The sequence below is a fragment of the Echeneis naucrates genome, chromosome 19, assembly GCF_900963305.1.
Source record: "Echeneis naucrates chromosome 19, fEcheNa1.1, whole genome shotgun sequence".
Taxonomy (NCBI): Eukaryota; Metazoa; Chordata; class Actinopteri; order Carangiformes; family Echeneidae; genus Echeneis; species Echeneis naucrates.
This window is the reverse complement of record NC_042529.1, coordinates 11,726,125-11,741,898: the sequence shown is the minus strand read 5'-3', so window position 1 is coordinate 11,741,898 and position 15,774 is coordinate 11,726,125. Positions and strand designations below refer to the sequence as shown.

The window sequence follows — 15,774 nt, the reverse complement described above, 5'->3', positions numbered from 1 at the left end:
ATTAGCCCCAGAGGATGGGCTGTTCCGTCAGCCAGAGGAATCAGTTGATTGATTTGCGTCTGTCCTCTTCATCAACATGCTGCCACAGCAGACGGGGATATGTTAAATGGATCATGGCCACTGAGTTTTAAAGTTCAAAGTTCCTGCAGGCCATCACTAACCAATTTTCTTTCCGAGTTTCCTTTAGCCCGCAGAGCCATTTGGAGTTTGGCATGGCAGCCATTTCCCACTGCCATCACAACAGTCTCCCCTCAGTGCTGCACCGTTTCTATAGGACCCCCGAGGAGCAGCGGAGTGTAACAGCCATATATACAGAATAAAAGTCAACACGCTTCGAAAGCACCTGCTATCCCCTGAGAGGAGACAGCACACACACACACCCATGTGCAGGTGTTGGCTATGTATGTTTGTGTGTGTCTGTGTGTGGTATATTCTCATCATGAATACACAAGCGCATGAAATAGGTAGACTTTGTGACTTCCTGCTTGTCCTTTTGTGTTCCCTCTCACCCTTAGCTTGCTTCGGCACATGACAGCCCATCTGCATGCCATTACTGTGGGTTTCAACGCTAATGGAGCTCTTTCACCGAGCAATAAACTGTGGGGGGACATAAGCATTCAAGATGCAGGCTAATAACATACTAAACTGACGGGCGCCAACATGCTGCACATCACTGAATGCGCCTCTGGGGCAAAGCAGCGCGAGGCTGGGCAACAATCATTTTAAATATTAATATTCTTCATTTTGTCTGGGAAGGTTGAAAAGGAAAGAGGGAGGTCTAGGCTTGATGTGCATATGCACCTGAGACAATTGCCCTAATCCCTTACAGTGAAGGACAACCTAGCTCAATCAAACCTTGGTCCTCCTATACGGGAACAGTGAAATAATACGCAAACAACCACATGTGTAAATCCAAATCAAGATAATATTGTAAAATGTGCAAATGTGCAAAAAGATAATGTTTCAAGTTTACATTTTTTTGGATTTTGCTTTCTCAATCTAGCCCTAAATTTTAAAAAAATGCCTTACGTGAATGCATCAATAAAGACAACCACGCTATATTTAGTGCTGTTTAATGCTGATTTAGTAAGCGTACATGGCTGCATTTCCTAGATTGACTAAGAATATTTATATTATTATTTATTTGGTGTAAATTACTGCTTATCATGACTCATGTTTCTGCTTTGCAACCTCGGTAGTTGAAGTCTGATTTGTCCCTCTAAAAATATTTAGTTAAGCTGATGAAAATATTATCATCATGCAAGAATCCAATTTCCACTGTCTGCATGAGATGGGATGTGAACAACCATATCCTAAATCCCAGGCTTCTCTTCAATGCCCAGTTTACTTCCAACTTTACCACCTTGGGAGTCGGTGGTATAAGGTTTTGAAAATTTAATCTGAATCTGACTGATATGTGTCTGAATACACTCTGCTCCTTCGCTGGCTTTAAAAACCGTTACAGCTGAGAATGAGAATTTTGTATTGGCACAGCCACGGCCAGTTAAAAGAAAACCAATGGAAAAGGTTTATCTGAATTTAGGGGCATGATAAACTCCTCACAAGGTCCTGAGGCGGAATCTGTCTGGCTCTCTCTGACTTTCTCCTCTTCTAACCATTTGATGTGCGCTGGTCTTTCACATATCAACCTGTGCGCCCCATCCAGATTTCTTCAGGAGAGTCCCCAGGTTTGTGGGAAAACAGTAGGAACCCAATGGCAGTCACCACCACTGCCAAGAAACACCACTAATGGCAACTAAGTTTTCTCTGTCTCATTTGGAAGCAGAGAAAACACACAAAAAGCCACTTTAAGAAAAATGTTTTGGCTGTATTTAACCAGCTACTTCAGCAGAGTGCCAGCTTAGTAGAATCTGTTTTCATTCTTGGCACATGTTGTTCTAGGTTCATAATAATTTCATTCCACACACAAAATACTAAACCACGTACATGTGTATACATGTACTCTTACAGGCATGGACCCCCCCCAAGGATATAAGTACATACAAACCCTCACATGGGATCTATTCATTTTAAATGGTGCCTCCTGATTCGCTTATATGTATTTATTAGCATGATTGCATGCCTTTACCATGTTGACATTCAAATTTAATCCATACTCGTAATTAGCCAGGCTCCACCACCATAAGCAAAAATAGAGGCGGAGTGATTAAAACAGGAAAATCCAATCAAACATGCTTCTTACGACAGTGAACATTCACTGATGAGATGGCAGCTCCATATATAGCACATAGTAACAATTACTGTCAGATACACAAACACACATATTCAGTTACACAAGCTCATGCAAACAGTTTGCTGTACAACCAAATACACACACACACACCGCAACAATACTAATTAATCCAGATATCTTTTCCCACACAGGATATCCTTGGCTTTCATCCCTTCTTCAATTAGCCTGAACTTCCTACTGTTATGTTGGTGTTTGGATTAGGAGGAATTATGGAGGAATGTTAATGTTTGAAATCCTCCTTTGCCTTTGACTTACTGCCGCAGACGCTTGACAGCTATCTGGCTTTTATAAGGATAAGTGTGTAATTCTTTGCGTGCCTGTGCGTTTGTGATGCTGCACGAGCGCGTTTGCGTAAACCTTCACTTGCTGCCTGCACCTCCGCTGACTCTTGGCCTCAATGCAAACCTTTCGCTACTCTCCCATCTCCTTCCTTTTTTGTACTTCAGATGTAATGGGTCAAAAAGAGAGGTAACTCTTCTTCAGATGTCTTCTATGTGAACTTCACCCTCGCTGTAATCTCCTTTGGAACTGACATCATAGGCCTAAACTTGAGTATTGATATTCACCCAAAGCACTACGCGCCTGACATTTTCTCTGTTAGCTTGTTAGCCTAGCTGACCTGAAATCGAAATATACTGCAGGTCTATATACTAATGTTAATAGGCAAACCAGCTATTTATCCAAGGTGATTACATGGTCATGAATAAAAGATTAAATTAAGTATTACATTATAGCTTAAAGTGGTTTGCTATTACAGTTCCTACAGCTGACTCCTGGTGTGTCTCATTGGTGGATCACATGCATAGATGCTGACCAAATTATTGGGAGCGACACACCCACACAGGTCTTTATGTTTATTCTGGCTGATTAGGCCTGATTAGACACAACTATTCTATTCTAACCCTAACCCTCCTCCTCACTGTGCCTGGAGTCATTTAGTTTGGACTAATGTATATTGTGAAAGTAAGCACAATGTTAAATTAAATAATGTATATTGCTTTATTATTGTATATAATGAATGTGGCAATGCATTCAGATGGAGCTACAAAATGGCAAACTCCCTTGTGGAGTACACTGAGCCCTGAGTAACTTTGTGTGCAGTCTGTGTGTAAGTGCATGACTAGGACAAAGTGACACCTGTGACGCTCCACCATGATGTTTGTTGTAGCGTTCGTCCACTGATGAATGAGGGATAAGAATTTAAAGGCTGTTCGCAATTTATTTTTTTTAACACCTTAAAAATGGGAAATTCTCTGTTGAATCATTTCTGCCAGTGTTGGCCACAGAAACAGTGTGACGTGAAGGAACACAGCTGCATTTCCAAATACATACAGCATCCTTGCTTCTTTTTTTCCTCCCTTTATTTGTCATGCACTGGAGGACGGCACACAAACAAAGCTTGGTTTTTAACTTTAAAATGTCTTCCAGAGTCACATTAGTCAGGGACTGTTACCATCAAGTATCTTCTCAGAGAAATAGTAGGAGGCAACTCTCAGACAGTCTGGGATGAGGGCATGAGTAAGTTAGTGCTGGTTGTTGGATTTCTTAGATGGGGTTTAGGGATACTGCAGTGTAATTCAGTGGAGCTGAGTCACACAAAGTGGAAACTTTCTTTCTCTCTGAAAATCAACAACCAGCTGTCACAGAAATGCAGGGGTGGGGACCCAAATGCAGCAGGGCCAAGGTGGAGATTAGTATTTTAATAGAAACCAAAGACTCTGAATTGATACTAAGGGTGACATGCCAGCTCTGCACAGGACCAAACACAACAGAGGATCCGACAAAGAGTGAACAGCAAACCAACACTTAAATACAAACTAACGACGCAACAGGGAGCAGGTCCGGAGACAGGGGCAGGCGGGGAGCGGGCTGGCTGGGAAGACACAGGTGAAACACACTAGGGCAGGGAAGGGAATCACACAGGCGGGAAACTTGACAGGACGACAGGGATAAATCAAGGACTTCAAAATAAAACAGGACTGACCCTGTCACCAGCAGCCCCAAATAACAAGCTAAACTACAGTTATTAGCACAGAGAATGGTCTACTTTGGTGTGACAACACCAGTACGAAGAAATAATCTTTCCTGATGTGTCTAAATATGTTTGTTGTAAGGATATAGGTTACTCAGAAAAGACTTTTACGTGACTATTTACATCGGCAAGTTATATATTTTCTATTTCACGGTACACAGCCCATCTAGATGTGTAAAAAGAATTTCAGTAGAACTGAGTCCAACTGAGGAGGAGGACACATGATAGAATTCTCTGCTTCAAGGCTACAAGCTGGAGCCTCTAACTGTCAGCATGCTGTTAATGTGCAAGCATCAATTCCTATACCAAGGGTTTAAATTCAACATGAGCACCCTCTACCTCACCCACACACACACACACACACACACGTACACTGAACTGAAGGTTTTCCACTCCAGGACTCTGGTGGAGATTAAATCAACTGCCTGGATCTCTTCCTCTTCGCTTCTGTCCACTCTTGTTCTTCTTCACTTCTTTATCTATGGTCCAGGAAGTGCAGCTTTTTGGATTTGAGGTCTATTGGTCAATAACGGGCCTCGGATCTGTCAGGATTTAGGATTTATTGGTTTAAAGACTCAGGAAAATCTTTGTCTGCAAGATTAAACAGAAAGACTTGATTCAATTGTCTGTTCTGAGGGGAAAATGCCATGAAAACAATTTCAGTTCTCCCATGATCAGCCATGAGAAGGACTGAGTGAGAAATGCTTAATGATCCTGAAAACTCCCGGTCCCTTTGGAGTCTTGCGTGTTTGTGCAGGGTTCAGAAATTCACAAGCACATAATCTCTTCTTCTTTTTCCTCACATTCTCACCAAATAAGCCTCATTTTAAATTGTCAGACTTATACACAAGCATACACGGACATATATTTTTTACTTGTAATGCATTTTTAACGTCTGCTCCAGCCTGTAACGTGTCTCCCCTGTCACCTCCTGACACCACCCTCCAAAACTCCAGTCTGCCCAGCCACCTTGAATAATTCATCTAATATGGCCATTTGTCAAAGCCAGCCATTGTGTTAGTTCACCAAACATTACAGGCAAGAAATATTTGTTTATGTGTCTCTCTCTGTCTCACTCCTTCACTTCCTGTTATTGTCCTTTTCTCCCCCTCTTATCTCCCCAGCTCTCATCTCTGTTCCTTTTTCTCATCTTTACTCACAAACGCCACATTCCGCACCTCTTTATTGGCATTGGCTGTCACAGTGATTTGCAAAAGTGGATATGACAGGCAGCCAGCCTTGTTTGTCCCACGAACAAAAGCCACACATTTATTTCAATAGAGGTTTTTTTTTCCACTTCATTTCTTCAGCGTCTTTTACATGCTGTGATTGACCATAGGGGAGTACATTTTCTTCTCCGCTATAATGTTCATCCCCTTGTTTTGTCCCTGTAATATATGCAAATTGTAGCCCTGGAAAAAATGTGGTTCTCTCTGCTTTTGGTAATCAGTTCCCGCCACATTACGTAAATAAAGAAATTACTTGTGTCTGTGTGATTACACTTAAGCATTACAGAGGCTGCTTGACCCAGCTCTGAGTGCCAAAATGCTCCTCTCCGTCATTCATATTTGAGTGCACTGAGGGTGTTCTGCAATAATCTCAATTTGTGAACACGCAGCAGCACCAGTCTGCCATTTCCAAGCATTATAATCTTTAGGCACATTCTGCTAAGGTGCTGAAGTAACAAGGGTCATGAGAGCCTGAAATCCTATACACGTATTGCCTACAGCTGCTATCTTCTGTTCCACTGGAGTACTTTTATTTCCACTGAAACTCAGCTCAGCTTGAACCGTTTTCTGTATTTGTGACTGCTCTTAGTGCTAAAAGGCTTTTCAGTGACTCATTTGTTTCAGGATTTGACTCTTGAGTCCTAAGGTGCAATCTCAAAGGGTTTGTTTTTAGCTCAGCACCTTAATTAAGGGCACTTAAAGTATGGCCTCATGGACATGTGATATTACCTGGAAAACAACCTTTGTACCCTCTGGTTTTGTGAGTTTGAAAGGAGCCGACTTGGGTTGATGGCAGAAATAATGAAACCACCGTGACTCATGTCGTCATGACACAATGACACACTGTGTGGCTTTGGCCAAGAAATATCACCGGTAGTAAAAATGCCATTGACATTGAGGTTATAGTGCAAAACCCTCTCACATCCACACTGGAGACATTAAGCTGAAGTCAGCAGCCTGGAAAAAGCTGCCCATGATGATAAGAGGCCACTCAAATTCTGCACAACCTGCTTAAACTAATATAGATTAGTTTAAGCTATATAAAATCTAAAGACTAAAAACTGTTATGTGCCAGAATAACTATCCTACTACTGGACTAGCAGTAACCGTCCAGCTTGTAAACACCCCATAAAACCGCAAGAGGTCATGGACAATTGTTAATGTTTGAATGCAAGACATGCTGGGCTTGTTGCCAAGCTAGGCTAACTTTATTGTGCTACGATAAGATAAAAGGCAGCTCCTGGTACACGTTTGCCTCCTACAAGGCATCTTTGCTGTTGAAAGCACTTTATAAATTAAATCCATTTATTTGTTTATTGTTTGATTATTGTGAGTGTTATTTATCATGCAAACATGAGAGTACCGTTGATTTTGTCATTGATATATCTCTGTTAAGCAAGTGTTTTTCCAGAAATGTCAAGCTATAGCTTTAAAGAGTTGTGTGTGTTAACCTGCAGCGGCCTGGTGTTTGGCCTGGCTCTCAGGCTTATCCTTCCATTTACAACAAACCCTGCTGTGCCTCTCTTTTCCTGGACAGGGCTGGAGGGAAATATCAGTCCTTAAGCTGATTTCTCTTCTCTGGCTTTCTGTTTTTTCCTCTCCCATATACATATACGTATGTGCTATTGTTGTCTGAGTGTAAATGTGCTCGTTGGTTTTATGTTTTGATGAGCTGCTGGACAGCTGAATTTTCCTCGGAGTACTGTCTTACTGTATCTTGTCTTCCTCCTTTTCCTCCTACACTGCAGTCAGGCAAGCAGTGTTAAATATCCCATCTTATTTTATCCTCCAGCCTGCCATCAATTTCAAGCTGTTCTCCTCTCATTTACAGCAGCGCCAGACCGTCCATGATACCAGGATGTACATCAGCTGCCAAATGTACACTTTTACTCGTCCCGCATGGTGCAAAGTGAAGTGGGTGAATGTTTTTTTTTTTGTTGTTGTTGTTGTTTTTTTTTTAACTGCAATCCTTCACATTTGCCAACCAGCCGGATGCTCCATCCGTGGAAACATGCTGGTTCCTCCAAGCACATTTATGGATCATTTGATACAATTTCAAATCCCATAAAACTGTAACAATAACAGAATCCCTTATATTGCCTTGTTCCCTTCCCAGGCAGCCCTAATATTCTCATGTTACCTAATGTCATGTTCTCATTCTGACATGAAACTGCTGATTGTCTTGCAGATGAGGCTGCATGGACACAAATGTTGTCACACAGATCATCCTCGAGCCAGACTTTGCCTATGATGCTTGAGATTTACAAAACAAAGTGCTCCACTGCTCTCTATAGGTTGGTTCATGACAGTGCACTTATTATTTGTGCGCTCAGCCGTCCGATATTTTGAGACTGCACACAGTTTCCTTTATCTTGGTACGTCTGTCATTTTCCGTTTAACAGTGACAAACTGAAGTGACTTTATGTATAAGATTGCATTGTTTTCGGTTATCAACCATGTTTTTAACCAAATGTGCCCTGACATATATCTTTCTTTACTTAAAAGATTAATTAAACCATTTTCTTTCTTCAGTTGATGAGTGGATCTAAGCACAGTTTTCGAAATAAACAAGAAACAAGGTTGTAAAAATTTAAAGGATGCAAGTGCTTCACTGTCTTCATGAAACTTTCCTGTTACTTTTTCCTTTTCTGGATTAATACTTGACTGAAAATCCAAATAAAGTCCTTTCTTCCCTTATAATTACATTTTTTCTCGCCATGCTGGCTTTCCTTTCCATTTCCCTTCAGTTCTCAGTGTCTGGCCAAGGAACCCATAAACCTGCAGTGGTGTTGCTCTGTTTAGGCGAGGCAGTGTTTGCCTGTCGCTCTCTCTCCTGCTACCTTCAGGGTCACCTTTGATGTTGGCCAGACTGTTGGATCCTTTTTTAAATTTCTCTCTCACTCTGTGCCTACATCTCTTTAGCCTGCAGTTTGGGAGAAATGCCAGCATCAGATCGTAATACAAATTTTTCCGTGAAAAATATTGATCAATTTGAATACTGAACTCTTGACTCAAGCATTTACTGCATTTGGACTTGATGTTGTCAACAGAGACGCTGACTTTATTAGTGCGTGTGTGCAAATAACCTCCCTTTGGAATAGTGATGAATGCGTCATTTGTGGGCCTGTTTTTTCTCTGTGCCAGAGTGGAGCACTGGAGCCCAACTGGACTCAGACTCAACCAGGATGACTCACACTTAGACTTGAACTCAAGACATGATCAAACTTATTAGGGTGCACCAGACCAAATGTAAACAATTATATTACAGCAGAAGTCTCCTCTGCTGTGTTTGACTCAACTTGTTATTCTTCCTTTCCAGCTTTAATGAATAGACTTAAAACTTTAATTTCTACAATGTCACCACTCATTTATTCAGAATTGGGATAACGAAAAAATACCCTTTCCTGACATATTCAACAGTGTTCCTATAAACATGCATGCACACGCACACACACACACACACACAAACATACCAGGTCCTTGTGTCATTTCAAGGTAGCATTGCAGTGACAGATGCAGACATCAAAGTGGCCGAATTCAAGCCTGCAGTCTTAAAACTATGATGAGTCATGTCTGTGCTCCTGTGTAGCTAAAACCTTTCAGTGTTGTGTGCGTGTGTTTGTGTGCGATTGTGCATGCTGGGATGGCGGTGGGCTCAGCATCGTCCTGCTCCTCTGCTGTCATTCATGAGCTCAGACCTATTCTGGTCCCCTCAGCCTCCTCTCTTATGGCGGAGAAATGTGGGCTGACACAACAGAGTTTTACAAAGCCCAGCTGGCAGGCTTTGTTATGCAAGCATATTACAGCTCTGTTCCTGATGGTGCATTACAGGAATAATCCACCAGAAAACACGTTAATGCTGTCACTAAAACAGCTATTGACTCTGCACCCTGCTTTTCTGGGACTGTTCAATTGTTCAATGGCAGATTATTTGAATATATATCATTGCAGTTAAATGAAACTAGTATATTAAGTAGTAGTAGTCATAAGTATTTCTATTTGATAAGCATGTGACATCACCCATATGAAACAAATGAAAGCCAGCTTTTTGGTCACCTCCTGACCAGATATGGTGTTGCTGCAAATAACTTTAAATGTAAAAATTCATGCCAAAAGCATGACAAGGTCTAAAAATCATACATACATGTGCATGTATTTTTTTAGCCAAGAGCTGCATCCATATGTCATTTCTCACCATTTCCCCAAAGTATCTTCAGTTTTCAGTGCTGTGGAAATCAACCAGACAGCAGGGAAGTATTGTTATTATATTGTAATCGCTTGCAGGAGTATAAAACTGAGAGCGGGGACAGGTTTCTCTTTTATCTTTTATTTTAGAGTTGTCTGTTAAAAAGAGTCTTTCCAAACGTGCCATCAAATTTTCATGGGACATGAAATGGTGATATTTTTGAGGATATGCGGGGAGGAAGGATAATATTTGAAGTGATCAATCATGAGCAGAAGATTTTATGTGAAGACACCAGACGGTTTTTTTATTGTAGTTTTTTGGTAAATGAGCGGATGGTGGGGTTTTTCCTCTGCTGCCACGACCCTCCCGTCCACCAGGTGGCGCCCTGGCTCTGCCACTCGTGCCTTCACCTTCGTTTCAGCGCCACGTGACCGGATGTGCAGTTTCAAAACATTGAGTCCTCTCCTGGAGCTGTCGCTTTGTGTCTGTCCCATCATGGTCCGTCCCTCCTTCCCCTGACACCCTCCGGCTCCGTCATGGCGGCACCGCCGCCGCTGCTGGAGTTTGAGACCGAGATGTTTCTGAGTCTGTTCGGCAGCGACGGGCTGCTGGTGGCGGCCGAGGGCATGGGGATAGACCGCGTCCTGCTGCACTTCATGCGGGTCTACTCGGAGCGGGGCAGCCTGGTCCTCCTGCTCAACACCACCGCGGCTGAACAGGTGAGGTCCGAGCCGGACGTTGCTGCGTCGAATGTGACCCAGCATGTGAGGAAGTTTTCGAAATGTCAATAAAAAGTCTTTATTCAAAGACTGCTGCAGAATGATACATCAGGTCTCATCCGCCTGTTCCTACAATGATTGATGGGGACACGAAAACACAACAGCCTTACTTGTTAGTTTGGCCAAAACATCCTATAATTTCACATTGTTGGTTGATGACTCACTTCAAAGAAGAAGAGGAAGTGTCTTTAGGTGCCGAAGTGTAAAAATCTTCATTATCATTACATAGAAGTCTTAAATGCCTGGCAGCTTTTTTTAACGTGATGTGATGGAGGAGAGCTATACACAAGGCAAGATAATAAGATAATAAAAGTCAAGGCAGGGCTGGACGACAAACAAAAAACTCACTGATTTAGTCACGATCATAGTAAAAATGTTCAACTAAAAGTTGCAGTATGTTATTTATTTAATTTTTGCAAAGGTCTATACCAATCAATCAATTCTGTAGCACAAACATGACTCATTTATTTGCTATGATCCAAAAACTTGTGTGTTTCACATAGTCATGTTGTGATTTTGACAATATTTTGATTAATTTTCAAAGTTTTCCCCCTGTATCTCTAGCTGTGTCCACATTTTCCCCTTTTCCCTCCTCAGGAGTATTTCACAGAGCGGTTACAAGTGGAGGGAGTCACACACCTGCCCAGGACGGTGACCAGCGACGTCCATAGCGCAGAGCGTTATAAGGTCTACACTGAGGGAGGAGTGCTGTTCGTCACCAGCAGAATCCTGGTGGTCGACTTCCTCACTGACCGCATCCCTGCCCACCTCATATCAGGTCAGAGGGCTGTGTTTTTCCTGTTACATACCATGAACCTTTTCGCAGTTACTAGTCTCACTTAGTCATTCACTTCACAAGCAATGTTAATGTAAGTTTAGCAACTTGCATAACTAAAGTTTTATCATGTGATTACTTGATTTCTTAACTAAACTTTCAAAGTTTGAAAATCTCTGTAACTGCCTGTTACTGCCTGACTATATGTCTGGGGACCAAGAAGATAATTCATAGCTTTCTAAGAGAGAAATTTACTGCTGGGTTTTGTGTTTATACTACGTTGTACAGGTGTCAATATTTTCCTATTTCTTTGTACCAACCCTTCAGGCATCTTGGTTTATCGTGCACATAAAATCATTGAGTCATGCCAGGAGGCCTTCATCCTTCGTCTGTTCAGACAGAAGAACAAGACGGGTTTCATCAAGGCCTTTACTGACAAGGCCACAGCCTTCTCCACAGGCTTCTGCCAGGTGGAGCGTGTGATGAGGAACCTCTTCGTCAAGAAGCTCTACCTGTGGCCGAGGTATAACTTAGAATTTTTTTTTTTTTTTTTTTTTGCTACTGAAGGAAAAAGAAGTGCTTCCTTCATCCTATTTTACACTTGTTCCATACACTGAACAGGTTCCAAGCATCAGTGAAGACGGCACTAGACAGGCATAAGCCAGAGGTGGTGGAGATCCATGTGTCATTGACGCCCGCGATGAGGGCCATTCAGAGCTCCATCCTGGACATCATGAGTGCCTGTCTGAAGGAGCTGAAACGCTACAACCCCACACTGGAGGTTGAGGACCTGTCACTAGAGAACACTCTAGGAAATGCTTTTGAAAAGGTCTGCTGCTGTGTTACCAACACACGACACATTAAGCCACCCTGACACTGTATTAGACTCCAACCAAGAGAACCAATTTGGTTAAAATGTGTAATGTAATGGAAACTACATTTATAATGCTCCTCATTTACAGTCTAGCTGTTGAGTTTGACCTCATTTTTATCTATCTAGACCATCCGTCACTACCTGGACCCCCTGTGGCACCAGCTGGGAGCCAAGACCAAGACTCTGGTCCAGGACCTGAAGGTGCTGAGGGTTCTCCTGCTCTACCTCACCCAGTACGACTGTGTCACCTTCCTCAACCTGCTCGAGTCACTGCGCTCCAGCCAAAAGTCATTTGGCTCCAATTCAGGTAAATAAGGGTACTTATTTGTAGTTTTACAAAAAACAAACACACACTTGGTGTTCAATTGTTGTTATCCTTATTGCGTAACCATCAGGGTGGCTTTTCCTGGATTCGAGCACATCCATGTTTGTGAACGCCAGGAGTCGAGTGTACCGCATCGCTGAGAGCAAGAAGAAACTTAAAGTGGGAGCAGAGGCTGAGAAACAGAAGCTTTCATCTGGCTTAGGTGACTGTGGCTCTCTGACAGTGAGTTTCTTCATGTACTGTCTGTGCATTGCTGAGATTAATAAGGGTTGTGTGTCTGTGTTTCAGAGGTGAAACGAGAGCTGGTGCTGGAAAAGAGCCCAAAGTGGGAGGCTCTTACTGAAGTGCTGCAGGAGATTGAGAGGGAGAACAAGAGCTCTCAACATAAACCAGGTTAGAGCTCACTGCTGTTGCAACATGAAAGTACTTAACAGCATTTTGTGGATGCCAATTTTTGACATTTCTAAAAGGTGATTTTGTGGAACCTTTAAATTTTTTAAAGTGAAATAAATTTCAGATGATGATAGGAGAATGAAATCTTTATGATGAAACATATTTCAAATTTATAACCAGTCTGAACACAGCTTACATTTTACAAGAATATCCTCAGGGTGTACTCGTTTGTCCTCATTCTCTGCCTCGTGCGACTGATTGCTTGACTACATCAAACACGCTAAAAAGACAAGCTGTACTTTCAGTCTATGAGGCAAACTAATCCCACTCAGAATTGAGTTTTTTTCATAGCCAAAAAAACCAAAACATTTTTAGGTGTTAGTATTATGGTTGCATTACAGTTCTATCATCACACACACACACACACACACACACACACACACACACACACACACACACACACACACACTGCCTACCGGCACCTTGACAGAAAGTGTCTTAATCTAAGTCAACTGCTATATCCAAATTACAGGACCTAAAAAGCTTTTTGCTGAAGGTAAAATGTGTCGCAACACTGTTGTGAATTCTTAGCACCATAAAAGTGTTTTTTGTATATGCAAAAGAGCATTTATACTTGTGTATTACAAGGAATTGTAACTACAAAGATACATTTCTGTGAATAATAAATGCGAAAACAATTTCATCTGGAATGGTAATTACAGTCTCTGCCAAAGTAAGCAGAATTACCTTTTTTCCCTCTGCATATTGTACAGCTAATGTTGTTTTATAACTAATAAAAAATGATAAATATAGTGTCTATTATTAGAATGTTCCATTGAAATCTGTTGTGTGTACTGCCTGACATGTTGCCTCCAGGTCGTGTGCTGATCTGTGCCAGTGATGACCGATCCTGTGCCCAGCTGCAGCAGTACATCAGGCACGGCTCTGATCGACTGCTAACCAGATTGTATACCCGCACTATCAGTAAGAGGGACTCTGCTGCTGCTGCTGCTCTTGAACTTGACACGCACAAAAAGGGCAAGGGCTTTCCCAAAAAGGAAAAAAAGGGGAAGGAGCCTGTACAAAAAAACAAAAAGTCTATGAAGAGTCAAAGCCAGCCGTCTCTGACTCAGATGATGGAGGAGGACGGGGTGGATGAAGCAGCAGTGATGGGCAGCAGTGGAGAGGAGAATGAACTGATGGATGAAGATGAAGGCAAGGAGGAAAAACTGCAGCTGGATTTGTCATCCGATGCTTATTATGGCGTCCTGAAGGAGCCGCTGACTGTCATCCACCCATTGAAAGGCTGCACTGACCCCCACAGCTTGACACGGGTGCTGCACGAGGTTGAGCCCAGTTTTGTGGTGCTGTACGACGCTGAAGTGAGTTTTGTCCGACAGCTGGAGATCTACAAAGCTAGCCGACCTGGACTGGCGCTTCGGGTGTATTTCCTCATCTATGGAGGGTCAACAGAAGAACAGAAGTACCTGACAGCATTGTCTAAGGAAAAGAAAGCTTTCGAACACCTTATCAGGTGAGAACTGGTTCTTTCCAAGTAAATATTTGTTGCTTTGGGATTTTTCTGAGGTGGTGGATCCTCATTGGTGCTTGTGTGCATTTCATACTACAGGGAAAAAGCTACTATGGTCATCCCAGAGGAGAGGGAGGGGAGAGAAGATACCAACCTGGACCTTGCCAGAAATTTAGAGCCTGCTAATGCCACCACCAACACCCGCAAAGCAGGCAAGAGGTTTTTTATAAGTTTTCTGTTAGTCTACCTTTTTAAACTGTTCTTAAAATTCTTGTAGAAAATTTGTCATCATTTTGTGTTTCCATTTTCTGTGACCAGGGGGCCAGGAGCAGCCCAAAGAGCCTTCACGAGTCATTGTAGACATGCGTGAATTCCGTAGCGAACTCCCCTCCCTGCTGCACCGTCGAGGACTGGACATTGAGCCTGTTACCCTAGAAGTAGGTGACTACATCTTGACCCCAGACACATGCGTGGAGCGCAAGAGTGTCAGTGATCTGATTGGCTCGATGCAGAGCGGCCGTCTCTACACCCAGTGTCTCTCCATGACCCGGTACTACAGGAAGCCGGTGCTGCTCATTGAGTTTGACCCAGCTAAACCGTTTTCCTTAATGGCCAGATCAGATTTCCGCCATGAAATATCATCAAATGACATTTCTTCGAAACTCACTTTACTCACCTTGCATTTCCCCCGCCTCCGTATACTCTGGTGCCCCTCCCCACATGCAACAGCTGACCTCTTTCTGGAGCTAAAGCAAGGCCGCCTCGAACCTGATGCTACAGCAGCTCAGGCAGTCACAGCTGATTCAGACACCATGGCTGAATCATCAGACCTCTACAACCCCGGGCCTTATGACTTCCTGTTGAAAATGCCTGGGGTCAATACAAAAAACTGCAGGGCTTTGATCAGAAATGCAGACAGCCTGGCAGATTTAGCCAAACTCAGCCAAGACAAACTAGCAGAAATACTTGGAAATGCTCTTAATGCCAAGTTGCTGTATGAGTTTCTGCACAATGTTGCTGATGTCTCTGTTCCTTTGAAGAAAGCCAAATAGGCATCAAAGGAATAAAAACATGGATTGTTTATGTATGTACATTTTCTCTGTGTTGGTTCTGCATTGTAAAGATGGATTTATAGTTAGTGAATTTATATGTATTTGTCCTGTGTAAGTCTTTGCGTTGGTGAAATGCACATTACATTAATGTGCATAATGAACTAAAATAACTAATTGAAACCTTTATCATTTAAAATAACTTAAAAATATTTTTTCATTTTGACTAAATAAAACACTGAAGTCTTGCATAATTTCACCTGTTATTTCTAATAAAGCTTTCTCGAACATTAGATACTTTATAATCCTTTGTTTGTGTAAAGCCTGTTTAGATCAAATCAGTGTCA

At 42.3% G+C, this 15,774-nt stretch overlaps 1 protein-coding gene across 2 annotated transcripts; it reads left to right on the top strand.

The window, feature by feature from the left end:
* On the top strand, positions 1 to 15,714 carry ercc4 (excision repair cross-complementation group 4). 2 transcript variants are annotated; one of them, XM_029527274.1, is made up of 11 exons: positions 1 to 401; positions 516 to 10,420; positions 11,078 to 11,258; positions 11,583 to 11,778; positions 11,877 to 12,084; positions 12,256 to 12,436; positions 12,525 to 12,656; positions 12,743 to 12,847; positions 13,724 to 14,381; positions 14,478 to 14,590; positions 14,697 to 15,714. In XM_029527274.1, the coding sequence occupies exons 2-11, from the start codon at positions 10,238 to 10,240 to the stop codon at positions 15,428 to 15,430; spliced, it is 2,691 nt and encodes an 896-aa protein (XP_029383134.1). In that variant the 5' UTR covers positions 1 to 401; positions 516 to 10,237; the 3' UTR covers positions 15,431 to 15,714. The 2 variants fall into 2 exon arrangements, with proteins under 2 accessions (XP_029383134.1, XP_029383133.1); XM_029527273.1 differs by having other exon boundaries at positions 1 to 10,420.
* Positions 15,715 to 15,774: the final 60 nt, after the last annotated feature.